Source organism: Salvelinus namaycush, chromosome 34 (genome assembly GCF_016432855.1).
Source record: "Salvelinus namaycush isolate Seneca chromosome 34, SaNama_1.0, whole genome shotgun sequence".
Taxonomy (NCBI): domain Eukaryota; kingdom Metazoa; phylum Chordata; class Actinopteri; order Salmoniformes; family Salmonidae; genus Salvelinus; species Salvelinus namaycush.
Genome location: NC_052340.1, coordinates 31,780,509 through 31,804,343, shown reverse-complemented (window position 1 = coordinate 31,804,343; position 23,835 = coordinate 31,780,509). Strand labels below are relative to the sequence as shown.

At 44.2% G+C, this 23,835-nt stretch overlaps 1 protein-coding gene across 3 annotated transcripts; it reads left to right on the top strand.

The window, feature by feature from the left end:
* Positions 1 to 216: 216 nt before the first annotated feature.
* LOC120028361 (RAC-beta serine/threonine-protein kinase) lies at positions 217 to 23,184 on the top strand. 3 transcript variants are annotated; one of them, XM_038973580.1, is made up of 12 exons: positions 217 to 275; positions 13,390 to 13,554; positions 13,721 to 13,852; positions 14,131 to 14,242; positions 14,509 to 14,659; positions 16,116 to 16,247; positions 17,232 to 17,297; positions 17,416 to 17,607; positions 17,964 to 18,092; positions 19,325 to 19,539; positions 20,999 to 21,189; positions 21,354 to 23,184. In XM_038973580.1, the coding sequence occupies exons 2-12, from the start codon at positions 13,509 to 13,511 to the stop codon at positions 21,431 to 21,433; spliced, it is 1,446 nt and encodes a 481-aa protein (XP_038829508.1). In that variant the 5' UTR covers positions 217 to 275; positions 13,390 to 13,508; the 3' UTR covers positions 21,434 to 23,184. The 3 variants fall into 3 exon arrangements, with proteins under 3 accessions (XP_038829508.1, XP_038829510.1, XP_038829509.1); XM_038973582.1 differs by lacking the exon at positions 217 to 275 and adding an exon at positions 476 to 552; XM_038973581.1 differs by lacking the exon at positions 217 to 275 and adding an exon at positions 4,687 to 4,757.
* Positions 23,185 to 23,835: the final 651 nt, after the last annotated feature.

Genomic DNA, 23,835 nt, shown 5'->3' with positions numbered 1-23,835 from the left:
TGAAGTCTACAAAGTTTAGTCCGTTCATAACATATTCTAGTTTTGGGAACAGAACTGTATTGAGAGTAAATGTTAAATTGATGCTTTATGTCGGCCAAAATCCATCTCGTTCCATATTCTTCCATTGCCCGCCAGTGGGCTTCCTTTCACTACCATATTTGGTAGTGAGTGGAAACGTCAACCGGATGCTTCACATATATACATCTAGTGAAATATCTGTCTCCTTGTTCTATCTGTGATATAACTGAAGCACCAGCAATAACAAGGGACTGAAGGTAAAATCAAATATTTTTTATAACGTAAAAGGGAGATCAATAATACTTGAAAAATGAATAGATATGAACTGTAACTCAATCATAAAGATTTGTAATTATTTAAAAGTTGACTAGTCGCAACTAACGTACAATTTCGCGAGTTCACCCGACACATCCGTTTTACTATCTTGTTAGTAGGTAACTAACCTGCGACAACATGCCGCCGTTGTAGGAAGAAAAACAAGCTCAGCGGGCATTCGTTGGTTGTTTTTTGGAGGAAGTGTGATCACTGGCAGCGGTCAGTTAATTTTGTAAACATCAGTCATTGGTAGCTAGGTACGCTAGCTAACAGTACTACAGTAGATGGCTAACTTAACCGGCCATTGTTCACAGCAGGTCTGACCGAGACAAACTCAGTTCGAAGAGTGTGTTAACTAACCATTATCCAGGTGTCATTGCTGTTCATTCACCCACACCTCCATGCAGTAGTCTCGTTTTATCTATCAACAACATTATGACTGGGGGCAGGTGTAGATATCGACCTCGCCGATTAAACCCAACTCCACGATTTATGATGCGTTGAGACGGCTAATATCGACCCAGGGTCACTGCTCGACATAACGTTACTCTGAAAAGGCCCGGCATTTTAGGCTTGTCCGCTTCAGTGGAAGTAGCCCAATTTCTGTTTCATTCAGTAACGTTATTTAGCTAAGTTATATCACCCAAAACCTAGTTTTGCTTTTAAAAGTAGCAACCCACCTAGTCGATGCTGTTTCAAGTCTAACTGAATTTGTATCAATTCAAGTGGCTTACTAGTACCGAATTCCATTATCAAAATTAAGCCATTAAATAGCCAACAGATGTACACTTGATAAGTTTAATAATATATTTGGATTTGACTGAGTGGAAGGGATCCATTGGATTTTATCTCTGCAGACAATACAGTTTAAACAGACACATCAGTCACTTCTGTGTAATGCCAGGCCCCTCCCACTGTTAGTAATTTTATTGTGGTTACAGATAAACATTGAACTACTCTCCCATCACCCAATAGTATATGGTTAGATTGATGTAGCCTAGCCTGTAGCAGAACATGTTGTCCATTGTATGTTTCTAGGCACTGATGGTTCCCCCAAAAACGATCACTTATTTTAAATTAGTCTCTATTTTGAAAGTTGAGAACTTGATTGCTGACATGCAAAACATGTTGGGACTATATCAACAATGGACTAATAGGTTTTGGTTCGAGTTTTCCTTCAAGAGATTTGGGACAGTAACCAAAGGTCGCTGGTTCGAACCCCCAAGGCTAAAAATCTACCGATGTGCCCTTGAGCAAGGCACTTAACCCTAATTGTTTCTGTAAGTTGCTCTGGATCAGCGTGTCTGCAAAATGACTAAAATGTATAATGTTATGCTATTTCTGCCATCTTGTCATAATTATGGAGCTGGGAAGCGGAATGTTTAGGATCGCCACAGACGACTGACCAATTAGTAGATGTAGGGAAAAGCTCATCCTCTAAAGCGGAACAACTTTGCTTGTGATTCCTTGAAATTCACACCGTGACATGAGCTGCAATTTGGATTGTGCTTGGTAGATGCTTGAGAGCATCAGCTGTTCCGGACGACTGTGTGATCACTCTCTCCGTAGCCGATGTAAGACCTTTTAAACAGGTCAACATTCCCAAGGCCGCAGGGCCAGACGGATTACCAGGACGTGTATTCCGAGCATGCGCTGCCCAACTGGCAAGTGTGTTCACTGACATTTTCAACCTGTAACTGACTGAGTCTGTAATACCAACATGTTTCAAGCATACCATCTTAGTCCCTGTGCCCAAGAACACTAAGGTAACCTGCCTAAATGACTATGACTACCGACCCTTAGGACTCACGTTTGTAGCCATGAAGTGTTTTAAAAGGCTGGTCATTGCTCACAACACCATTATCCCAGAAACCCTAGACTCACTTCAATTTGCGTACCGCCCCAACAGATCCACAGATGATGCGATCTCTTTTGCACTCCACACTGCCCTTTCCCACCTCGGCAAAAGGAACACCTATGTGAGAATCCTATTCCTTGATTACAGCTCAGCGTTCAACACCATAATGCCCTCAAAGCTCATCAATAAGCTAAGGACCCTGGGACTAAACACCTCCCTCTGCAACTGGATCCTGGACTTCCTGACGGGCCGCAGGTGGTAAGGGTAGGAAACAACACATCCGTCACGCTGATCCTCAACACAGGGGCCCCTCAGGTGTGCGTGCTCAGTCCCCTCCTGTGCTCCCTGTTCACTCATGACTGCACGACTCCAACACCATCATTAAGTTTGCCGATGACACAACAGTGGTAGGCCTGATCACCGACAACGATGACACAGCCTATAGGAGGAGGTCAGAGACCTGACCGTGTGGTGCCAGGGCAACAACCTCTCCCTCAACGTGATCAAGACAAAGGAGATGATTGTGGACTACAGGAAAAGGAGGACTGAGTACGCCCCCATTCTCATCGACGGGGCTGCAGTGGAGTGGGTCGAGAGTATCAAGTTCCTTGGTGTCCACATCACCAACAAACTATCATGTTCCAAACACACTAAGACAGTCATGAAGAGGGCACGCCAAAGCCTATTCCCCCTCAGGAGACTGAAAGGATTTGGCATGGGTCCTCAGATCCTCAAAGTTCTACAGCTGCAACATCGAGAGCATCCTTACTGGTTGCATCACTGCCTGGTATGGCAATTGCTCGGCCTCCGACAGCAAGGCACTACAGAGGGTAGTGCGTACGGCCCAGTACATCACTGGTGTCAAGCTGCCTGCCATCCTGGACCTCTATACCAGGTGGTGTTAGAGGAAGGCCCAAAAAATTGTCAAAGACTCCAGCCACCCTAGTTATAGACTGTTCTCTCTACTACCGCATGGCAAGCGGTTCCGGAGGGCCAAGTCTAGGTCCAAAAGGCTTCTTAACAGCTTCTACCCCCAAGCCATAAGACTGCTGAACAATTAATCAAATGGCTACCTAGACTATTTGCATTGTGTCTCCCCCTCTTTTATGCTGCTGCTGCTCTGTTATCTATGCATAGTCACTTTAACTCTACCTACATATAGTGGGGAGAACAAGTATCTGATACACTGCCGATTTTGCAGGTTTTCCTACTTACAAAGCATGTAGAGGTCTGTAATTTTTATCATAGGTACACTTCAACAGTGAGAGACGGAATCTAAAAATCCAGAAAATCACATTGTATGATTTTTAAGTAATTAATTTGCATTTTATTGCATGACATAAGTATTTGATCACCTACCAACCAGTAAGAATTCCGGCTCTCATTTGGAAATTGCTCCCAAGGATGAACCAGACTTGTGGAGGTCTGCAATTTTTTTTCTGAGGTCTTAGTTGATTTCTTTTGATTTCCCCATGATGTCAAGCAAAGAGGCACTGAGTTTGAAGGTAAGCCTTGAAATGCATCCACAGGTACACCTCCAATTGACTCAAATTATGTCAATTAGCCTATCAGAAGCTTCTAAAGCCATGACATCATTTTCTGGAATTTTCCAAGCTGTTTAAAAGCACAGTCAACTTAGTGTATGTAAACTTCTGACCCACTGGAATTGTGATACAGTTTAATAATCTGTCTGTTAACAATTGTTGGGAAAATTACTTGTCATGCACAAAGTATATATCCTAACCGACTTGCCAAAACTATAGTTTGTTAACAAGAAATGTGTGGAGTGGTTGAAAACGAGTTTTATTGACTCCAACCTAAGTGTATGTAAACTTCCGACTTCAACTGTACCCTGACTCTGTGTGCAATGAACCCAAGAGAAGTGACACAATTTCCCTAGTTAATATTGCCTGCTAAGAGGAATTTCTTTTAACTAAATATGCAGGTTTTAAAAAATATACTTCTGTGTATTGATTTTCAGAAAGGCATTGATGTTTATGGTTAGGTACGTTCGTGCAACGATTGTGCTTTTTTGCGCGAATGCGCTTTTGTTAAATCAAATCAACGTTTTTTTGTCACGTGAAATGCTTACTTACAGGCTCTAACCAACAGTGCAAAAAAGGTATTAGGTGAACAATAGGTTTGTAAGAAATAAAAACAACAGTAAAAAGACAGTGAAAAATAACAGTAGCTAGGGTATAACAGTAGCGAGGCTACATACAGGCACCGGTTAGTCGGGCTGATTGAGGTAGTATGTACATGTAGATATGGTTAAAGTGACTATACATATATGATGAACAGATTGTAGCAGCAGCGTAAAAGAGGGGTTGGGGGGGGGGCACACAATGCAAATAGTCCGGGTAGCCATTTGATTATCTGTTCAGGAGTCTTATGGCTTGGGGGTAAAAACTGTTGAGAAACCTTTTTGTCCTAGACTTGGCACTCTGATACCGCTTGCCATGCGGTAGTAGAGAGACAAGTCTATGACTGGGGTAGCTAGGGTCTTTGACAATTTTTATGGGCTTCCTTTGACACTCACTCTGGCCACTAGGAGCGCCGCCTCTGGGTGAGTGCTTTCCCCCGTTTGGTGAAGTAAGCTGTGATTCGATGATAAATTAACATTCATCGCATTGATTATATGCAACGCAGGACAAGCTAGTTAACTACACATGGTTGATGATATTACTAGGTTAACTTGTGAAGATTGATTTGTTTTTTATAAGATAAGTTTAATGCTAGCTAGCAACTTACCTTGGCTTTTTGCTGCACTCGTGTAACAGGTGTTCAGCCTGCCACGCAGTTTCCTCATGGAATGCAATGTAATCGGCATCCAAAATTGCCGATTTGTTATGAAAACTTGAAATCGGCCATGTCGATTAATCGGTCGACCTCTAATCGGTCATCATTACTACTAATATCATGCCATTTTTCCTTTTGAAATAATGTCAGTTGGAAGTCGGCGTAATGGGTAAACAAACCGAAAAGAGGCCACCTCTCAAGCTAGCTGCAAAAGGTCTGGATTTGTTTCAGCCACCAAGGTCATGATTGTTATACTGTTATAGACCTATATCCATCCTGCCCTGCCTTTCTAAAGTCTTTGAAAGCCAAGTTAATAAACAGATCACTGACCATTTCGAATCCCACCGTACCTTCTCCGCTGTGCAATCCGGTTTTCGAGCTGGTCACGGGTGCACCTCAGCTACGCTCAAGGTACTAAACGATATCATAACCGCCATCGATAAGAGACAATATGGTGCAGCCGTCTTCATTGACCTGGCCAAGGCTTTCAACTCTGTCAATCACCGTATTCTAATCGGCAGACTCAATAGCCTTGGTTTCTCTAATGACTGCCTCGCCTGGTTCACCAATTACTTCTCAGACAGAGTTCAGTGTGTCAAATCGGAGGGCCTGTTGTCCAGACCTCTGGCAGTCTCTATGGGGGTACCACAGGGTTCAATTCTCGGGCTGACTCTTTTCTCTGTATATATCAACGATGTCGCTTTTGCTGCGGGTGATTCCCTGATCCACTTCTACGCAGACGACACCATTCTGTATACATCTGGCCCTTCTTGGAACACTGTGTTAACCAACCTCCAGACGAGCTTCAATGCCATACAACACTCCTTCCGTGGTCTCCAACTGCTCTTAAACGCTAGTAAAACAAAATGCATGCTTATCAACCGATCGCTGCCCGCACCCGCCCGCCCGACTAGCATCACTACTCTGGACGGTTCTGACTTTGAATATGTGGACAACTATAAATACCTAGGTGTCTGGCTAGACTGTAAACTCTCCTTCCAGACTCATATTAAACATCTCCAATCCAAAAATAAATCTAGAATCGGATTCCTATTTCGCAAACAAAGCATCCTTCACTCACGCCGCCAAACATAGCCTTGTAAAACTGACTATCCTACCAATTCTCGACTTCGATGTCATTTACAAAATAGCTTCCAATACTCTACTCAACAAACTGGATGCAGTCTATCACAGTGCCATCCGTTTTGTCACCAAAGCCCCTTTACCACACACCACTGCGACCTGTATGCTCTAGTCGGCTGGCCCTCGCTACATATTCGTCGCCAAACCCACTGGCTCCAGGTTATCTATAAGTCTATGCTAGGTAAAGCGACGCCTTATCTGAGCTCACTGGTCAGCATGGCAGCACCCACCCGTAGCATGCGCTCCAGCAGGTATATCTCACTGGTCATCCCCAAAGCCAACACCTCCTTTGGCCGCCTTTCCTTCCAGTTCTCTGCTGCCAATGACTGGAACGAATTGCAAAAATCGCTGGAGACTTATATTTCCCTCACTAACTTTAAACATCAGCTATCTGAGCAGCTACCCGATCGCTGCAGCGGTACATAGCCCATCTGTAAATGGCCCACCCAATCTACTTACCTCATCCCCATATTGTTTTTATTTACTGGTGTGCAAAAGAGCAGAAAAGTATCTCTACTTGCACATCATCATCTGCTCATTTATCACTCCAGTGTTAATTTGCTCAATTGGAATTACTTCGCTACTATGGCCTATTTATTGCCGTACCTCCTCACGCCATTTGCACACACTGTATATAGACTTTCTTTTTTTTCTATTGTGCTATTAACTGTATGCTTGTTTATTCCATGTGTAACTGTGTTTGTGTCGCACTGCTTTGCTTGGGCAGGTCGCAGTTGTAAATGAGAATTTGTTCTCAACTAGCTTACCTGGTTAAATAAAGGTGAAATACATGGTACTACCATGATGGTAGTAGTAATTCTGTTTGTCTTGCTTTTCTAGTGCAGTGGTTCCCAAACTGAGGGGGGCTTGAGGGGTCGGCAGGGGGGACTCTGTCCGGCTTTTAACTTACTCTTTAAAGTTTTAATAGTAGAGGGAACAAGGTGTAATTTCGAAATTGGGTGGTGTATCGTCAGTTCCTCTTATGTCAGTCATTGCATATTTTAGAGTTATTTATAACTTGTCAAATGTCCAGATCTGTGTTTTTATTGTTTTTATTTTCTGGTCATTCAAATATTACAGGAATACACTTTAGACATGGCAAAATGTATAGAATTGCAATAAATCTGGCTTTAAAACGTTACAATTTTCTTTGCATCCCAATGACAAAATGTGTAGAATTGTAGGAAATAAGCCTTAAAACATCAGAATTCTCTCCACCAACGAGGGGTGTGAACAGTTTGTCATTAACAGTGCTAGTGCCCAGAAATAGACGTTGATCATGTGTGTGCAGGGGAGTGCGGGATGTCCCCTAATGCTAGAAGGGGGGGGGGGGGGCACTGAGTAGAAAAAGTTTGGGAACCCCTGCTCTTGAGGACCGTGTGTGTGTTGGGTAAGTGAAATAAGAAGAAGCAGCAGCGGGGGGCTGGGGGGGGCTGAGAGGTAGCTGGCAGTTATTTGGTTGTGTAGCCAAGTAGTGTAACAGCCGGGTGGGCAGTGCATCACAAAATGGGGATTATTTGATAGTGGGGGTGACCGGGAGTGTTGCCAGCCTGTGCCAGGGCAAGCTGATGGGCTCTAACTGGGCAGAGCTGGCTGTAGAACAGACACAGACCCAACACTGTCTGGTGATGAGGATCCACATACACACGGCCAGGGGGTGGTCAAAAAGCGGAGTCCGTCAACACAGACTTGTCAGTTAACTTCTCTGGGATATGTGGGACGCTAACGTCCCACTTGGCCAAAAGCCAGAAAAAATGTAGCGCGCCAAATTCAAATATATTACTATAAAAATCAATCTTTCATGAAATCACACATGAAAGATACCAAATTAAAGCTACACATGTTGTGAATCCAGCCAACATGTCTGATTTCAAAAAGGATTTACGGCGAAAGCACACCAAACGATTATGTTACCTCAGTACATAGCCACAGAAAAACACAGCCATTTTCCCAGCCTAAGATAGTAGTCACAAAAAGCAGAAATAGAGATAAAAATAATCACTAACCTTTGACGATCTTCATCAGATGACACTCATAGGACATCATGTTACACAATACATGTATGTTTTGTTCGATAATGTGCATATTTATATCCACAAATCTCGGTTTACATTGGCGCCATGTTCAGAAATGCCTCCAAAATATCCGGAGAAATTGCAGAGAGCCACGTCAAATAACAGAATTACTCATCATAAACTTTGATGAAAGATACATGTTTTACATAGAATTAAAGATACACTTGTTCTTAATGCAACCGCTGTGTCAGATTTCAAAAAAACTTTACGGAAAAGCACACCACGCAATAATCTGAGACGGCGCTCAGATATAACAACATTTCTCCGCCATGTTGGAGTCAACAGAAATACGAAATTGCATCATAAATATTCCATTACCTTTTGATGATCTTCATCAGAATGCACTCCCAGGAATCCTAGTTCCACAATAAATCGTTGTTTTGTTCGATAATGTCCATTAATTATGTCCAAGTAGCTACTTTTGCTAGCATGTTTAGTGCACATGTCCAAACGCTCGCGCAGATGCAGGCAAACTCGGACGAAAACTTAAAAGTTATATAACAGGTCGAATAAACTGGTCAAACTAGTAGAGAATCAATCTTCAGAATGTTATCATAACTATCCAATAACGTTCCAACCGGAGAATTCCTTTGTGTCTACAGAAGTTATGGAAAGCAAGACGATATCGTTTGGAATGCACGTGACCAGGAACTGGCATTCTGCCAGACCAATGACTGAAACACCTCCCATCTGGCTCAACATCACAGTAGAGGCTTCATTCCACGTTCTACAGACTGTTGACATCTAGTGGAAGATGTAGGAAGTGCAAACAGATCCATATCTTACAGGGAATTGAATAGGAGATGAGTTGAACATCGACCAGCCTCAGAATTCTCACTTCCTGTTTGGATTTTTTCTCAGTTTTTTTCCTGCCATATGAGTTCTGTTATACTCACAGACATCATTCAAACAGTTTTAGAAACTTCAGAGTGTTTTATATCCAATAATAATATGCATATATTAGCATCTGGGACAGAGTAGGAGGCAGTTCACTATGGGCATGCAATTCATCCAAAAGTGAAAATGCTGCCCCCCTATCACAAAGAAGTTAATTGAAAAACATGTTAACATTGATGATCACATTTTTTGCACTCCTCACTTTACACCTGCATGCCTGTGAAGGCGTCCGCGTGCTTCCCATCCCAAATGGTTAGGAACAGTCAGTGGTGTAGTGATGTAAGGCACTGCATCTAAGTGCGTCGCTACAGTCCCTGGTTCGAATCCAGGCTGTATCACATCCGACCGCGATTGGGAGTCCCATAGGGCGGCGCACAATTGGCCCAGCGCCGTCCGGGTTTGGCCGGGGTCGGCCGTCATTGGAAATAAGAATTTGTTCTTAACTGACTTGCCTAGTTAAATAAAAAATATATTATGGCAACATATGGTAAAGTTTTTGCCAAAAGCCAAGGTTTTTTTCTGGAGGCAAGCTGAAGTTCGGAAGCCGAAGTCTAAACCCCATCGGTGCTTGGTCAACAGTAGGGATTCTTCAATGTAGTGTTTGTCATTCAACGATACACAAATCATTTTCATGCACATTTTTTTTACTTGAGCAATACTCTACCAAACATCCTATTTAGGTGTAAAATTATGAGCCTAAGATCTACTCAGCAAAAACTTCCAAATGAATTACAGATTTCTTGAGTTCTTACATTCATTCTGATGAGTTTGAGGAAGCATTAAGAGGCTGCATTTCTGTTTACAACCCTCAGCAGTTCTTCAGTGGAAGTAGGGCAATTCCATGGTAACAGAATTACGTGGACTTCGATTTTTCACTTTAAAATGTATACCTAAATTAATCGGTTTTGTTAGAAGTTTAACAAACAATAGAACAATGCACTGCTTTTAACAATTTCCACAAAACATGTTACAAAAACATATTTACGGGTAGAACTGTGCAGATACAAAGTTGGGTAACCATATAAAACTGAAGGAGATTTTACTGTAATTCTGTTACCAAACTTGCATCTGCACAGTTTTTCCAGTAAGTTTGTTTTAGAGCGTATGTACCAAGCCTTACTTTACCATTGTACAGGTGAGGTGATCAGCACCAAGTAACCTACAGGAATTTTTATGCCATTGTAGTCTTTGGGTGGGCTGCCTAAGTGTTTTTTTTTGGGGTCGCCTAAATGGAAAATGGAACAACACTATAGGTGTAAACTTAAACGACTATAACCAGATATAAAGTATGTAGAATAGATAATGGATATATATCACAGCAAAAAAAGAAACGTCCTCTCACTGTCAACTGCTTTTATTTTCAGCAAACTTAACGTGTACATTTTTATATGAACATAACAAGATTCAACAACTGAGACATAAACTGAACAAGTTCCACAGACCTGTGACTAACAGAAATTTAATAATGTGTCCCTGACAAAGGGGGGTTCAACATCAAAATTAACAGTCAGTATCTGGTGTGGCCACCAGCTGCATTAAGTACTGTTGTGCGTCTCCTCCTCATGGACTGCACCAGATTTGCCAGTTCTTGCTGTGAGATGTTACCCCATTTTCCCACCAAGTCACCTGCAAGTTCCCGGACATTTATGGTGGGAATGGCCCTAGCCCTCACCCGCCGATCCAACAATCCCATTGAGCACGTCTGGGACCTGTGATCCGGGCTCTTCGCTGGCTATGGCAGAACACTGATATTCCTATCTTGCAGGAAATCACGCACAGAACGAGCAGTATGGTTGGTAGCATTGTCATGCTGGAGGGTCATGTCAGGATGAGCCTGCAGGAAGGATACCACATGAGGGAGGAGGATGTCTTCCCTGTAATGCACAGCGTTGAGATTGCCTGCAATGACAACACGCTCAGTCCGATGATGCTGTGACACACCGCCCCAGGCCATGACGGACCCTCCACCTCCAAATCGATCCCGCTCCAGAGTACAGGCCTCGGTGTAACGCTCATTCCTTTGACGATAAATGCGAATCCGACCATCACCCCTGGTGAGACAAAACCGCAACTCGTCAGTGAAAAACACTTTTTGCCAGTCCTGTCTGGTCCAGCGACGGTGGGTTTGTGCCCATAGGCGACGTTGTTGCCGGTGATGTCTGGTGAGGACCTGCCTTACAACAGGCCTACAAGCCCTCAGTCCAGCATCTCTCAGCCTATTGCGGACAGTCGGAGCACTGATGGAGGGATTGTGCGTTCCTGGTGTAACTCAGGCAGTTGTTGTTGCCATCCTGTACCTGCCCCGCAGGTGTGATGTTCGGATGTACCGATCCTGTGCAGGTGTTGTTACACGTGGTCTGCCACTGCGAGGATGATCAGCTGTCCGTCCTGTCTCCCTGTAGAGCTGTCTTAGGCCTGCCTACCATCTGTAAGCTGTTAGTGTCTTAACGACCGTTCCACAGGTGCATGCTCATGAATTGTTTGTTTCATTGAACAAGCATGGGAAACGGTGTTTAAACCCGTTATTTGTTTGCTGTGTGTGTGTATATATACACACACACACAATTGAAGTCGGAAGTTTACATACACTTAGGTTGGAGTCATTAAAACTAGTTTTTCAACCACACCACACATTTCTTAACAAACTATAGTTTTGGCAAGTCGGTTAGGACATCTACTTTGTGCATGACACAAGTAATTTGTCTAACAATTGTTTACAGACAGTATTTCACTGTATCACAATTCTAGTGGGTCAGAAGTTTACATACACTAAGTTGACACTGCCTTTAAACAGCTTGGAAAATTCAAAAAAATGATGTCATGGCTTTAGAAGCTTCTGATAGGCTAATTGACATAATTTTAGTCAATTGGAGGTGTACCTGTGTATGTATTTCAAGGCTTACCTTCAAACTCAGTGCCTCTTTGCTTGACATCATGGGGAAATCAAAAGAAATCAACTAAGACCTCAGAAAAAAAATTGCAGACCTCCACAAGTCTGGTTCATCCTTGGGAGCAATTTGCAAATCAATCCCAGAACAACAGCAAAGGACCTTGTGAAGATGCTGGAGGAAACGGGTACAAAAGTATCTATATCCACAGTAAAACGAGTCCTATATCAACAACATAACCTGAAAGGCCGCTCAGCAAGGAAGAAGTCACTGCTCCAAAACCGCCATAAAAGCCAGCCTATGGTTTGCAACTGCACATGGGGACAAAGATTGTACTTTTTGGAGAAATGTCCTCTGGTCTGATGATACAAAAATAGAACTGTTTGGCCATAATGACTATTGTTACTTTTGGAGGAAAATAGGGGGGGGCCTTGCAAGCCAAAGAACACCATCCCAACCATGAAGCACGGGGGTGGCAGCATCATGTTGTGGGGGTGCTTTGCTGCAGGAGGGCCTGGTGCAATTCACAAAATAGATGGCATCATGAGGGAGGAAAATTATGTGGATATATTGAAGAAACATGTCAAGACATCAGTCAGGAAGTTAAAGCTTGGTCGCAAATGGGTCTTCCAAATGGACAATGACCCCAAACATACTTCCAAAGTTGTGGCAAAATGGCTTAAGGACAACAAAGTCAAGGTATTGGAGTGGACATCACAACGCCCTGACCTCAATCCTATAGAAAGTTTGTGGGCAGAACTGAAAAAGCATGTGTGAGCAAGGAGGCCTACAAACCTTACTCAGTTACACCAGCTCTGTCAGGAGGGATGGGCCAAAATGCAAACAACTTATTGTGGGAAGCTTGTGGAAGGCTACCCAAAATGTTTGACCCAAGTTAAACAATTTAAAGACAATGCTACCAAATACTAATTGAGTGTGTAAACTTCTGAACCACTGGGAATGTGATGAAAGAAGTTAAAGCTGAAATCAATCCTTCTCGCTGCTATTATTCTGACATTTCACATTCTTAAAATATAGTGGTGATCCTACCTGACTTAAAACAGATTTTTTTTACCAGGATTAAATGTCAGGAATTGTTAAACTGAGTTTTATTGTATTTGGCTAAGGTGTATGTAGACTTCCGACTTCAACTGTGTGTGTATGTGTATATATATATATATATATGTAAAGTTTAAATTAGGAGGCATATATATATTACACACATCTTGGAAAAGTGACATTTACGTAATCGTCATGCGGGCAATAATTTTCCATTGTCATACACCTACAATGAGTATTTATAAAAAATAAAAAATAAAAATAAAAATGTTATGAAAATGTATCCTCTTTCAATTGTGGTTAATATCTTGGTATCTTTGATCTTTCTGTCCCCCAGGCACTGTGAGACATTTTCTTCAGAGACACATCTGACTCCCTTCCCCAGCAGTCACAGCTCCCCTTCCCTCTTTTTCCCCTGTGACCCCACCCTGAGCCCCAGCAGTCCTCCGCCCCAGCATGAATGACATCAGTGTGGTCAGAGAGGGCTGGCTCCATAAGAGGGGTGAGCTGAGCTTCACTCATAGCTGTCTCACAGTGTCTCTGTTTCTAGGACACTGAGTCCACTCAGAATGAGTTAAACCCTAATATGTATGGCTTGTGCCTCTCTCTCTCTGCCCCTCTCTCTCTTCCCCCCTCTCACTCATGCCCTTCTCCCTCCCTCCCTGCAGGAGAGTACATTAAGACGTGGAGGCCGCGGTACTTCATCCTGAAGAGTGATGGCTCCTTCATCGGCTACAAGGAGAAGCCAGAGATGTCGTCCGACCACAGTCTCCCACCCCTCAACAACTTCTCTGTGGCAGGTTGGTCTCTGTCATTTCTGGGCAAACTTCTAGAGCCTGGTGGTACTTGGATGATGATGAGAGTTTCCTAGTCATGTTCACACAGATGTGCTCTCCTTTGATTCCTTGTGTCCATCAGCAGGAAGAACTGTTTCCTCTCCTTGAATCCTCTCCTCACTTCACAAGCTACTGTTTTGAGGTGTAGAGAGAATGGGAGGAGAGGAATCGAGGGAAGACTGTTGAGATTCACCCAGTGTCTACAGTAGCACACTCAAACCTCTCTTACTCCCTGTCTGCAGAGTGCCAGCTGATGAAGACAGAACGGCCCAGGCCCAACACGTTTGTCATCCGCTGCCTACAGTGGACCACAGTCATAGAGCGCACCTTCCACGTGGAGAGTAACGAGGAAAGGTGAGAACGGAAAGTTCCAGAGGCAGGGACAACGTGGAAGAGTTGGGTATTTGTTTATCTGTAAACTGGGCAATGCCCTCCTTCTCCAAGTTGTTATTTTTACTTCACCAACTTTCAGGATTACAGGTCTGCAATTGACCCCATTAGTGACCTCACTAGTCAATCACCCTCATACCCACCGTATCCACACACACACACTCAGTCAGTGTAGATTCATGTCTTTTGGGCTTGAAGTGGTCTACATTGAACTCCCTCTCCCCTTCCAGGGAGGAATGGATGCGGGCGATCCAAGCGGTGGCCAACGGCCTAAAGACGCGAGTGGAAGAGGCTCCCATGGACATAACGTTTGGTTCCCCCAGCGACTGCAGCGGCATGGAGGAGATGGAGGTGGCCATGTCCAAGTCCCGCAACAAAGTGGTCAGTGTTCTCCTGTCCCCCTACCAACCTGGCAGGCCTGTCAGTGTTCTTCTGTCCCCCTACCAACCTGGCAGACCTGTCAGTGTTCTCCTGTCCCCCTACCAACCTAGCAGACCCGTTAGTGTTCTCCTGTCCCCCTACCAACCTAGCAGACCCGTCAGTGTTCTCCTGTCCCTCTACCAACCTTGCAGACCTGTCAGTGTTCTCCTGTCCCCCTACCAACCTAGCAGACCTGTCAGTGTTCTCCTGTCCCCCTACCAACCTAGCAGACCTGTCAGTGTTCTCCTGTCCCCCTACCAACCTAGCAGACCTGTCAGTGTTCTCCTGTCCCCCTACCAACCTAGCAGACCTGTCAGTGTTCTCCTGTCCCCCTACCAACCTAGCAGACCTGTCAGTGTTCTCCTGTCCCCCTACCAACCTAGCAGACCCGTCAGTGTTCTCCTGTCCCCCTACCAACCTAGCAGACCTGTCAGTGTTCTCCTGTCCCCCTACCAACCTAGCAGACCCGTCAGTGTTCTCCTGTCCCCCTACCAACCTAGCAGACCTGTCAGTGTTCTCCTGTCCCCCTACCAACCTAGCAGACCTGTCAGTGTTCTCCTGTCCCCCTACCAACCTAGCAGACCTGTCAGTGTCCTAGCAGACCTGTCGGTGTCCTACTGTCCCTCTACCAACCTTGCAGACCTGTCAGTGTTCTCCTGTCCCCCTACCAACCTAGCAGACCTGTCAGTGTTCTCCTGTCCCCCTACCAACCTAGCAGACCTGTCAGTGTTCTCCTGTCCCCCTACCAACCTAGCAGACCTGTCAGTGTCCTAGCAGACCTGTCAGTGTTCTCCTGTCCCCCTACCAACCTAGCAGACCTGTCAGTGTTCTCCTGTCCCCCTACCAACCTAGCAGACCTGTCAGTGTTCTCCTGTCCCCCTACCAACCTAGCAGACCCGTCAGTGTTCTCCTGTCCCCCTACCAACCTAGCAGACCTGTCAGTGTTCTCCTGTCCCCCTACCAACCTAGCAGACCTGTCAGTGTTCTCCTGTCCCCCTACCAACCTAGCAGACCTGTCAGTGTCCTAGCAGACCTGTCGGTGTCCTATTGTCCCTCTACCAACCTAGCAGACCTGTCAGTGCTCTTTGTGTTTGTCCAACAGCCCTCCTCTAGATGTGGCTGCTTTTGTCCATTGGAACCTCTGCATCCTAGTTCAGAGTATCTACTAGTCCTTAGTAACAGTACCTCATCACAGCTGGTTTCCCATCTCCCTATGTGACCTGGGCCATAGTGTGTGTTGGTGCGTTTTCTGCTCCATTCTCTGCCCGTTCTTCATCTAAAACCGTTGTGCAGGTCTATGTAAACTCTTTATTACGCTGGAATTGTCATGGTCAAATAAATCCTGTCATCCAAACTGTCTTGAAGAAGCCTGAGATTTGAACCCTCATGGTGTTTGTGTCCCCCACACCCCCCACAGACCATGAGTGACTTTGACTACCTGAAGCTGCTGGGGAAGGGGACGTTTGGAAAGGTGATCCTGGTGAAGGAGAAGGCCACAGGGATGTACTACGCCATGAAGATCCTGAGGAAAGAAGTCATCATCGCTAAGGTAACGATTTGGCATCAAAGGAAATGGCAGTTGCTCAGACAGATGCGTCCAAAGTGGTTCCTTATACAGGGCATTATTTTGGACCAGGACCCATAGGGGGCTGGTCAAAAGCAGTATTGCACTATATAGGGAAAAGACTACTGGGCCCAGATTCACAAAACCTTAAATTACTTTTTTCCCCCCTTAACTTTCTTCTTAAGTCTATAGTTAAGCAAAGTTTCTATTCCTCAAAAAGATTCTTGGAAATTTGCTTTAGCTGTTTCTAATGTTTCTCCTTAAGCAAAAAGTTAAGAAGAAATATAGATTATTGAAAATAAAGTCCTTGGAAATGAATTCCAAGATAGCTAACCCTTGTCTTAAACTCAAGGCAGTGAGAGAAAACAGCTCATGAAAGCAATTGAACATGTTTAAATCACTCACAACTTAATCTGAAAGTTTCAGTATTGATTATTTTAAACCCAAGAACATGTTTTAGAACAGTGATCTCAGTACGAAATATGCTAACATGATTGCCATTGCTAGCTAAACTGGTTGCCTAGCAACAAACATTCAGTCATTAATATTAAGATATTGTTGAGGAATTACACCTACAAACTTATTTTTTTTATTTCTTAAGAAGCTTCTTAAGATTTTGCGTAAGAGGTGTTTTGTGAATCTGAGCCGTGCACCATATCCCTGGAAGTCTTGATTTTGATGACATTTTCCTTTTTCAGTCATTTAGCAGATGCTCTTATCCAGAGTGATTTACAGTAGTGAGTGCATACATTTTCATATTTGTTCGTACTGGTCCCCCGTGGGATTCGAACCCACAACCCTTGCGTTACAAGCGCCATGCACTACCAAGTGAGCCACAGCACTAATTATGCACAGTTACTTCTTGGTTCTATTGTGGGTTCTTGAGTGGCTCAGAAGTCCAAGTCCAGCTGTACACTGCTGAGTGTATCTGTCCCTCATGGTGTGTTTTTGTGTGACGTGTTCCATAAGGATGAGGTAGCACACACGGTAACAGAAAGCAGAGTCCTTCAGAATACGAGGCATCCCTTCTTAACGGTGAGTTCCTAACTGACATCATCTGACCTTACTGAACACTGATTACATTTCACCAAGCAACCAGCTGATTCAAAAGAAGTCACTAATTCTGACTGTGTCTCGTCTCCCCCCCACACAGACACTAAAATATGCGTTCCAAACACATGACCGGCTATGCTTTGTGATGGAATATGCAAACGGAGGAGAGCTGTTCTTTCACTTGTCGCGGGACCGCGTGTTCACAGAAGACCGGGCACGGTTCTACGGTGCGGAGATTGTGTCTGCGCTGGAGTACCTCCACTCACGGGATGTTGTCTACAGAGACCTTAAGGTAATGGTCGCTTCCCTGTATGTCTACCAAATGGGACTGGAAGTCTGGCTGATGTTTCCCTGACTCACCCATACCTTTACACGCACCGCCTCATACTGAAAGTATATTCTCAAGACTAACATTTCGCACAATAGGAAATATGGGCTGATTTTAAGATTAAGCCCAGTCTTGGATTAAAAGTGCTTCTGAATTGGTCTAGGCTCAATCCTACCATAGACTGAACTAGTCTCTTGGTGAAAAGCCTGTAAGTCTGTGGCACTTATTACAGTCAGCTGTCATGTTAGCAGTGGTATTTTCTGCTGCTGACTCTCTTGTGGTCACTCACTCACTCTTGTTCTCATCTCTTTCTCTTCCAGCTGGAGAACTTAATGCTGGATAAAGATGGACACATAAAGATCACAGATTTTGGACTGTGTAAAGAGGGAATCACAGACGGGGCTACCATGAAGACCTTTTGTGGTACTCCAGAATACCTTGCACCTGAGGTAACTACAGCACAGTGAACAAAATCATACATTCTAGTTGTGCTTTGAACAGTACATGGCAGTGTGTCCAGTTAACAATTTCAGATGCATTCCTTGCTGGTGCTTAACATACAATTTAATAACTCTACTTTGCCATTGGAAAGTAAATTATTATCAACAGGAATAGACAGCCGGACTGCAAATACACTATATATACAGTACCAGTCACACCTACTCATTCAAGGGTTTTTCTTTATTTTTGCTATTTTCTACATTGTAGAATAATAGTGAAAACATCAACACAATTAAATAAAACACATGGAATCATCTAGTAACCAAAAAAGTGTTAAACATCAAAATATTTGAAATTCTTCAAAGCACGCACACACGAAAGTATGTGGACACCGTTGCTGACTGGTGTATAAAATCGAGCACACAGCCATGAAATCTCCATAGGCAAAAATTGGCAGTAGAATGGCCTTACTGAAGAGCTCAGTGACTTTCAACGTAGCACTGTCCTAGGATGCCACCTTTCCAACAAGTCAGTTTGTCAAATTTCTGCCCTGCTAGAGCTGTCCCGGTCAACTGTAAGTGCTGTTATTGTGAAGTGGAAACATCTCGGAGCAATAACGGCTCAGCCACGAAGTGGTAGGCCACACAAGCTCACAGAACGGGACCGCCAAGTACTGAAGCGTGTAGCGTGTAAAAAATCGTCTGTCCTTAGTTGCAACACACCCCACTGAGTTTCAAACTACCTCTGGAAGCAATGTCAGCTCAAGAACTGTTCACCGGGGGCTTCATGAAATGGGTTTCCATGACCGAGTAGCCGCACACAAGCCTAAGATCACCATACGTAATACCAAGTGTCAGCTGGAGTGGTGTAAAGCTCGCCGCCATTGGACTCTGGCGCAGTGGAAACGTGTTCTCTGGAGTGATGAATCACTCTTCACCATCTGGCATTCCGACGGATGAATCTGGGTTTGGCGGATGCCAGGAGAACACTACCTGCCTGAATGTATAGTGCCAACTGTATAGTTTGGTGGAGGAGGAATAAAGGTATGGGGCTGTTTTTCATGGTTTGGGTGTCCACATACTTTTGGTCATGTAGTGTAGGTAATCGTTTACATTGCAACCGAGGTAGAAAGAGACACAGTGCCTTGGCTTCCACATAATTGGATTTGCTATTTCTCTTTTTGTTCTCTCTCTTTCTCGTTCTCTCCCCCTCTTTCTCGCTCTCTCCCCCTCTCCTGCAGGTATTAGAGGACAATGACTACGGCCGAGCGGTGGACTGGTGGGGTCTAGGTGTGGTCATGTACGAGATGATGTGCGGTCGACTGCCCTTCTACAACCAGGACCATGAGCGGTTGTTTGAGCTCATTCTCATGGAGGAGATCCGCTTCCCCAAGAACCTGGCCCCCGAAGCCAAGGCCCTGCTTGCTGGCCTGCTCAAAAAGGACCCCAAGCAGAGGTAGGTGTTGGTGTCTTTTTTATTTTTTATATATACACCGAACAAAAATGTGAACGCAACATGCTACAATTTCAAAGATTTTACTGCATTACAGTTCATATAAAGAAATCAGTCAATTGAAATAAATTCATTAAGCCCTAATCTATGACTTTCACATGACTGGAATACAGATGTAGATCTGTCGGTCACAAATACCGTAAAAAAAAATAAAAAAAACAAAGTAGGGTTGTGGATCAGAAAACCAGTCAGTGTCTGGTGTGACCACATTCGCCTCATGCAGCGTGACACATCTCCTTCACATAGAGTTGATCATACTGTTGATTGTGGCCTGTGGAATGTTGTCCCACTCCTCTTCAATGGCTGTGCGAAGTTGCTGGATATTGACGGTAACTGGAATACACTCGTACACGTCGACCCAGATCATCCCAAACATTCTCAATGGGTGACATGTCTGGTGAGTATGCAGGCCATGGAGGAACTGGGACATTTTACACAATTCCTGGAAGCTGAAAGGGCCTTGTTACATGGGGCTGTGCATTATCATGCTGAAACCTGAGGCGATGGCGGCAGATGAATGGCACGACAATGGGCCTCAGGATCTCGTCATTCAAATTGCAATCGATAAAATGCAATTGTGTTCATTGTCCGTAGCTTATACCTGCCCTTACATAACCCCACTGCCACCATAGGGCACTCTGTTCACAACGTTGACATCAGCAAACCACTTGCCCTCACAAAACCGGGATTCATCCATGAAGAGCACACTTCTCCAGTGTGCCAGTGGCCATCGAAGGTGAGCATTTGCGAACTGAAGTTGGTTACGACGCCAAACTGAAGTCAAGACCCTGGTGAGGACGACAACCGTGCAGATGATTTCTGACAGTTTGTGCAGAAATCGTTTGGTTGTGCAAACCCACGGTTTCATCAGCTGTCTGGGTGGCTGGTCTCAGATGATGCCGCCGGTGTAGATTCTGGACTGGCGTGGTTAGATGTGGTCTGCGGTTGTGAGGTCGGTTGGACGTACTGCCAAATTCTGTGAAATGATGGAAGTGGCTTATGGTAGAGAAATTAATCTTCAATTCTCTGACAGCGGTCATGCAGTCAGCATGCCAATTGCACGGTCCTTCAAAACTTGATACATCTGTACATTGTGCTGCATGACAAAACTGTACTTTTTAGGGTGGCCTTTCATTGTTCCCAGCACAAGGTGCACCTGTGCAATGATCATGCTGTTTAATCATGTTATTGACATGCCACAACTGTCAGGTGGATGAATTATCTTGGCAAAGGAGGAAATCTCACTAACAGGGATGTAAACAAATTTGTGCACAAAGTTTGAGAGAAATACATTTTTGTGCGTATGGAACATTTCTGAGATCTTTTATTTCAGCTCATGAAACATGGGACTAACACTATACATTGAGTGAAGAATATAATGGTGATGCTGATCATTCTGTAGGCTTGGAGGTGGACAAGAAGATGCCAAAGACGTGATGACACAGAAGTTCTTCACCAGCATCAACTGGCAGGATGTGGTAGAGAGGAAGCTCTTGCCTCCCTTCAAGCCCCAGGTGACGTCAGAGACGGACACCCGCTACTTTGACGACGAGTTCACAGCACAAACCATCACCGTAACGCCCCCGGACAAATGTGAGTTGAGGAGTGTTTGTGTGTCTGTCGGTTTGTTAAAAATGTCTTAAAATCTGGATGGTGATTTTTTTTATTGATTTATAGTGAAACAGGTTTTGTAAAAAAAAGTTGTTTGTAGTAAATCTCCTGGTTTTGTGTTTCTCTCTCTCTCGTGTTATCTCCAGACGACAGCTTAGACTCAGAAGACCAGAACCAGCGCACACACTTCCCTCAGTTCTCTTACTCCGCCAGCATACGGGAGTGACCTCTCTCACATGCGTGCACACACAAACTCACATGAGCAAGCAGGCTAACACACACTCCCACTGCTGGGGAATTGGGATGACACAAACTGACACTCTCTCTCAAACAAACACACTTGCACAACACACGCACTCTGACACCGAGAAGCGGTGAAAACATGGATCCTAGAGCATGACGTGATGACTGACCTCAGCAGGCCTGAGTGGAAAAACTGGCCGTCTTGTCTCTCATTCTGACGGGACCAGGTGGAACCGGACAGGGCTGCTCTTAGCCATGCCTGCAGGACCCTGCCTGTCTACCCACCACACTACCACTACTACTACTACTACTACTACTACTACTACACTGGGTGCATCAACAGCACTTCACCATCCCTGGGTTATGCCAGCAGATACCACATCATCACCAGCCGAACGCATGCTGCACCTATCCAACACACACACTCTGACAAGCAACACCTAAAACCTCCCATACACTGCTGATTTTTTTTTTTACTACTGGATAAAAAATAAGTCCAAACAAATGTAGAAACACATGAAAGGAGAAATATTTTTAAACTAATTTTTCTTTTGATTGTTACGGTTTTAAAAGCCATATTTCTGCAAAAGAAAATACGAGTGCTCTTGCTGAAAACTTGCTGTTACAAATCGTGTGAACTGTTCCTACAGAGGGAAAGCGGGTCGGGGAGAGAATGAGGGGTAAGAAGGTGTGTGTACCTCGGAAGGTAGCCATTTCCCTGCTTGCACTCTGCATGTGTGAATGAATGTGTTTGGGTGTGTGGAAGGGAAAAAAGAGAAGGGGGAAGAGTAGAAGTGACCACAGCAATTAACATTGTTCCAGTAGCTGTCACGTTCTGAGCAGAAATATCCAGGAGGAATAGCTGTCACGTTCTGAGCAGAAATATCAAGGAGAATAGCTGTCAATCATTTGTTCCAAACTTTTCACTTTTTATTTTGAATTATTGATGTAAAGATCTTATTTTTTTAAACTTTTTTTTTGAAGATCATTTGGATGTTCCCATATTTAAGAATGCAAACTATTAAATCATGGATCACTGATTATATGTGATAAGGCTAGACTGACTGATAGAAAATTGACTCTTCAGTTATTTAACGTTCGATATTGAAGGTTGTGGTTCGTATTTTCAAGGCAATGTAAGTGACAGATTAAGTCCTTTGTCGGGATGTCAGAGTAGGACCATTGAACTAGGGTTGGGGTTAGTTCAATTCAGTTAATGTAGTAAGTCAACTGAGTTAACGTCATGGATTGAAATGTAATTGTTCCCAACCCTGGTGTGAAACAGATGCTGTATATAATGACAAGATGGTCTTGTCTCTGCCCTAACAATGGGAGTTGTTGTCTCAAAGGCAGAAAAGCAGTCGTTCTGCTTATCGCTGTATTCCCGTGTGGACAGATTTTTATATTTTTCTCTCTTACCTCGCCTCTTCCTCTCTGTGTGAACTTCCCACAATTCACCTGTCCTGAATGCATGTGTACACCCCATGTCTGGCCTGTAGAGGAGTGGTTCGGGTGAAACAACCATTGTGTTTCACAGTCAAGTGCTGTGATGTATTTCATTTTTGTTGCCCTTTTCAAAGATTCCTTCACTCAAGGACCATTAAGACCATGTTTCTTTTCATTGATTTGTTTTGGTTTTGTGGTTCACCTATTCCTTACTTTGGGAGACATTGTCTCATTTAATTTTATATTATATAAATTAAATTTAAACATGTTTTTCCTTTTGGTTCTTCATTTTGATCATTCATGTGTTCCTTTTTTTAAAGTAAGTGTGTGTGTGTGTGTGTGTGTGTGTGTGTGTGTGCGCGCGCACGTGCTGTGCTCATGCACAGCAGCAGGTTAATGGGGCATTGTAGAACAGCTCTCTAGTCTGCTCAATGCCGGTGTCCTTTAGCCGCTGTACCTCCAGTAGGGTAGTGCAGTCTGACTGCTGTTTGCAAGGGCTGAGGCTATGGGAAACATCCCTATCTTCACCAGCCCATAATCAGGCCTTGTAAAGGCAGCTTCAGAAACGGCAGGACTGGATTTCATGAACAACCTCCTTCTGATGGATCTCTCTCCCGCTGTCTTCAATGTTAGGACGGCCACCAGGAGGTGCTGTAGACTTTTTCTAAAGTTGACAGTGGCAGTAAAGCCACGCAGTGCAGAGACGTCTCAATAAAGTGTCCACGCTTTGTCTAGTGCACAGGTGTCAAACTCATTCCACGGGGGGCCGAGTGTCTGCGGGTTTTCGCTCCTCCCTTGTACTTGATTGATGAATTAACATCACTAATTAGTTAGGAACTCCCCACACCTGGTTGTCTAGGGCTTTATTGAAAGGAAAAACCAAAAACCTGCAGACACTAGGCCCTCCGTGGAATGAGTTTGACACCCCTGGTCTAGTGT

Bases quoted from the DNA above. Each gene is read 5' to 3' on its own strand.
- LOC120028361 (XM_038973580.1), top strand. From the start codon at position 13,509: ATGAATGACATCAGTGTGGTCAGAGAGGGCTGGCTCCATAAGAGGG. The intron at 13,853-14,130 runs GTTGGTCTCTGT...CCCTGTCTGCAG, and splicing joins CAACAACTTCTCTGTGGCAG to AGTGCCAGCTGATGAAGACA. The intron at 17,608-17,963 runs GTAATGGTCGCT...TTTCTCTTCCAG, and splicing joins TTGTCTACAGAGACCTTAAG to CTGGAGAACTTAATGCTGGA.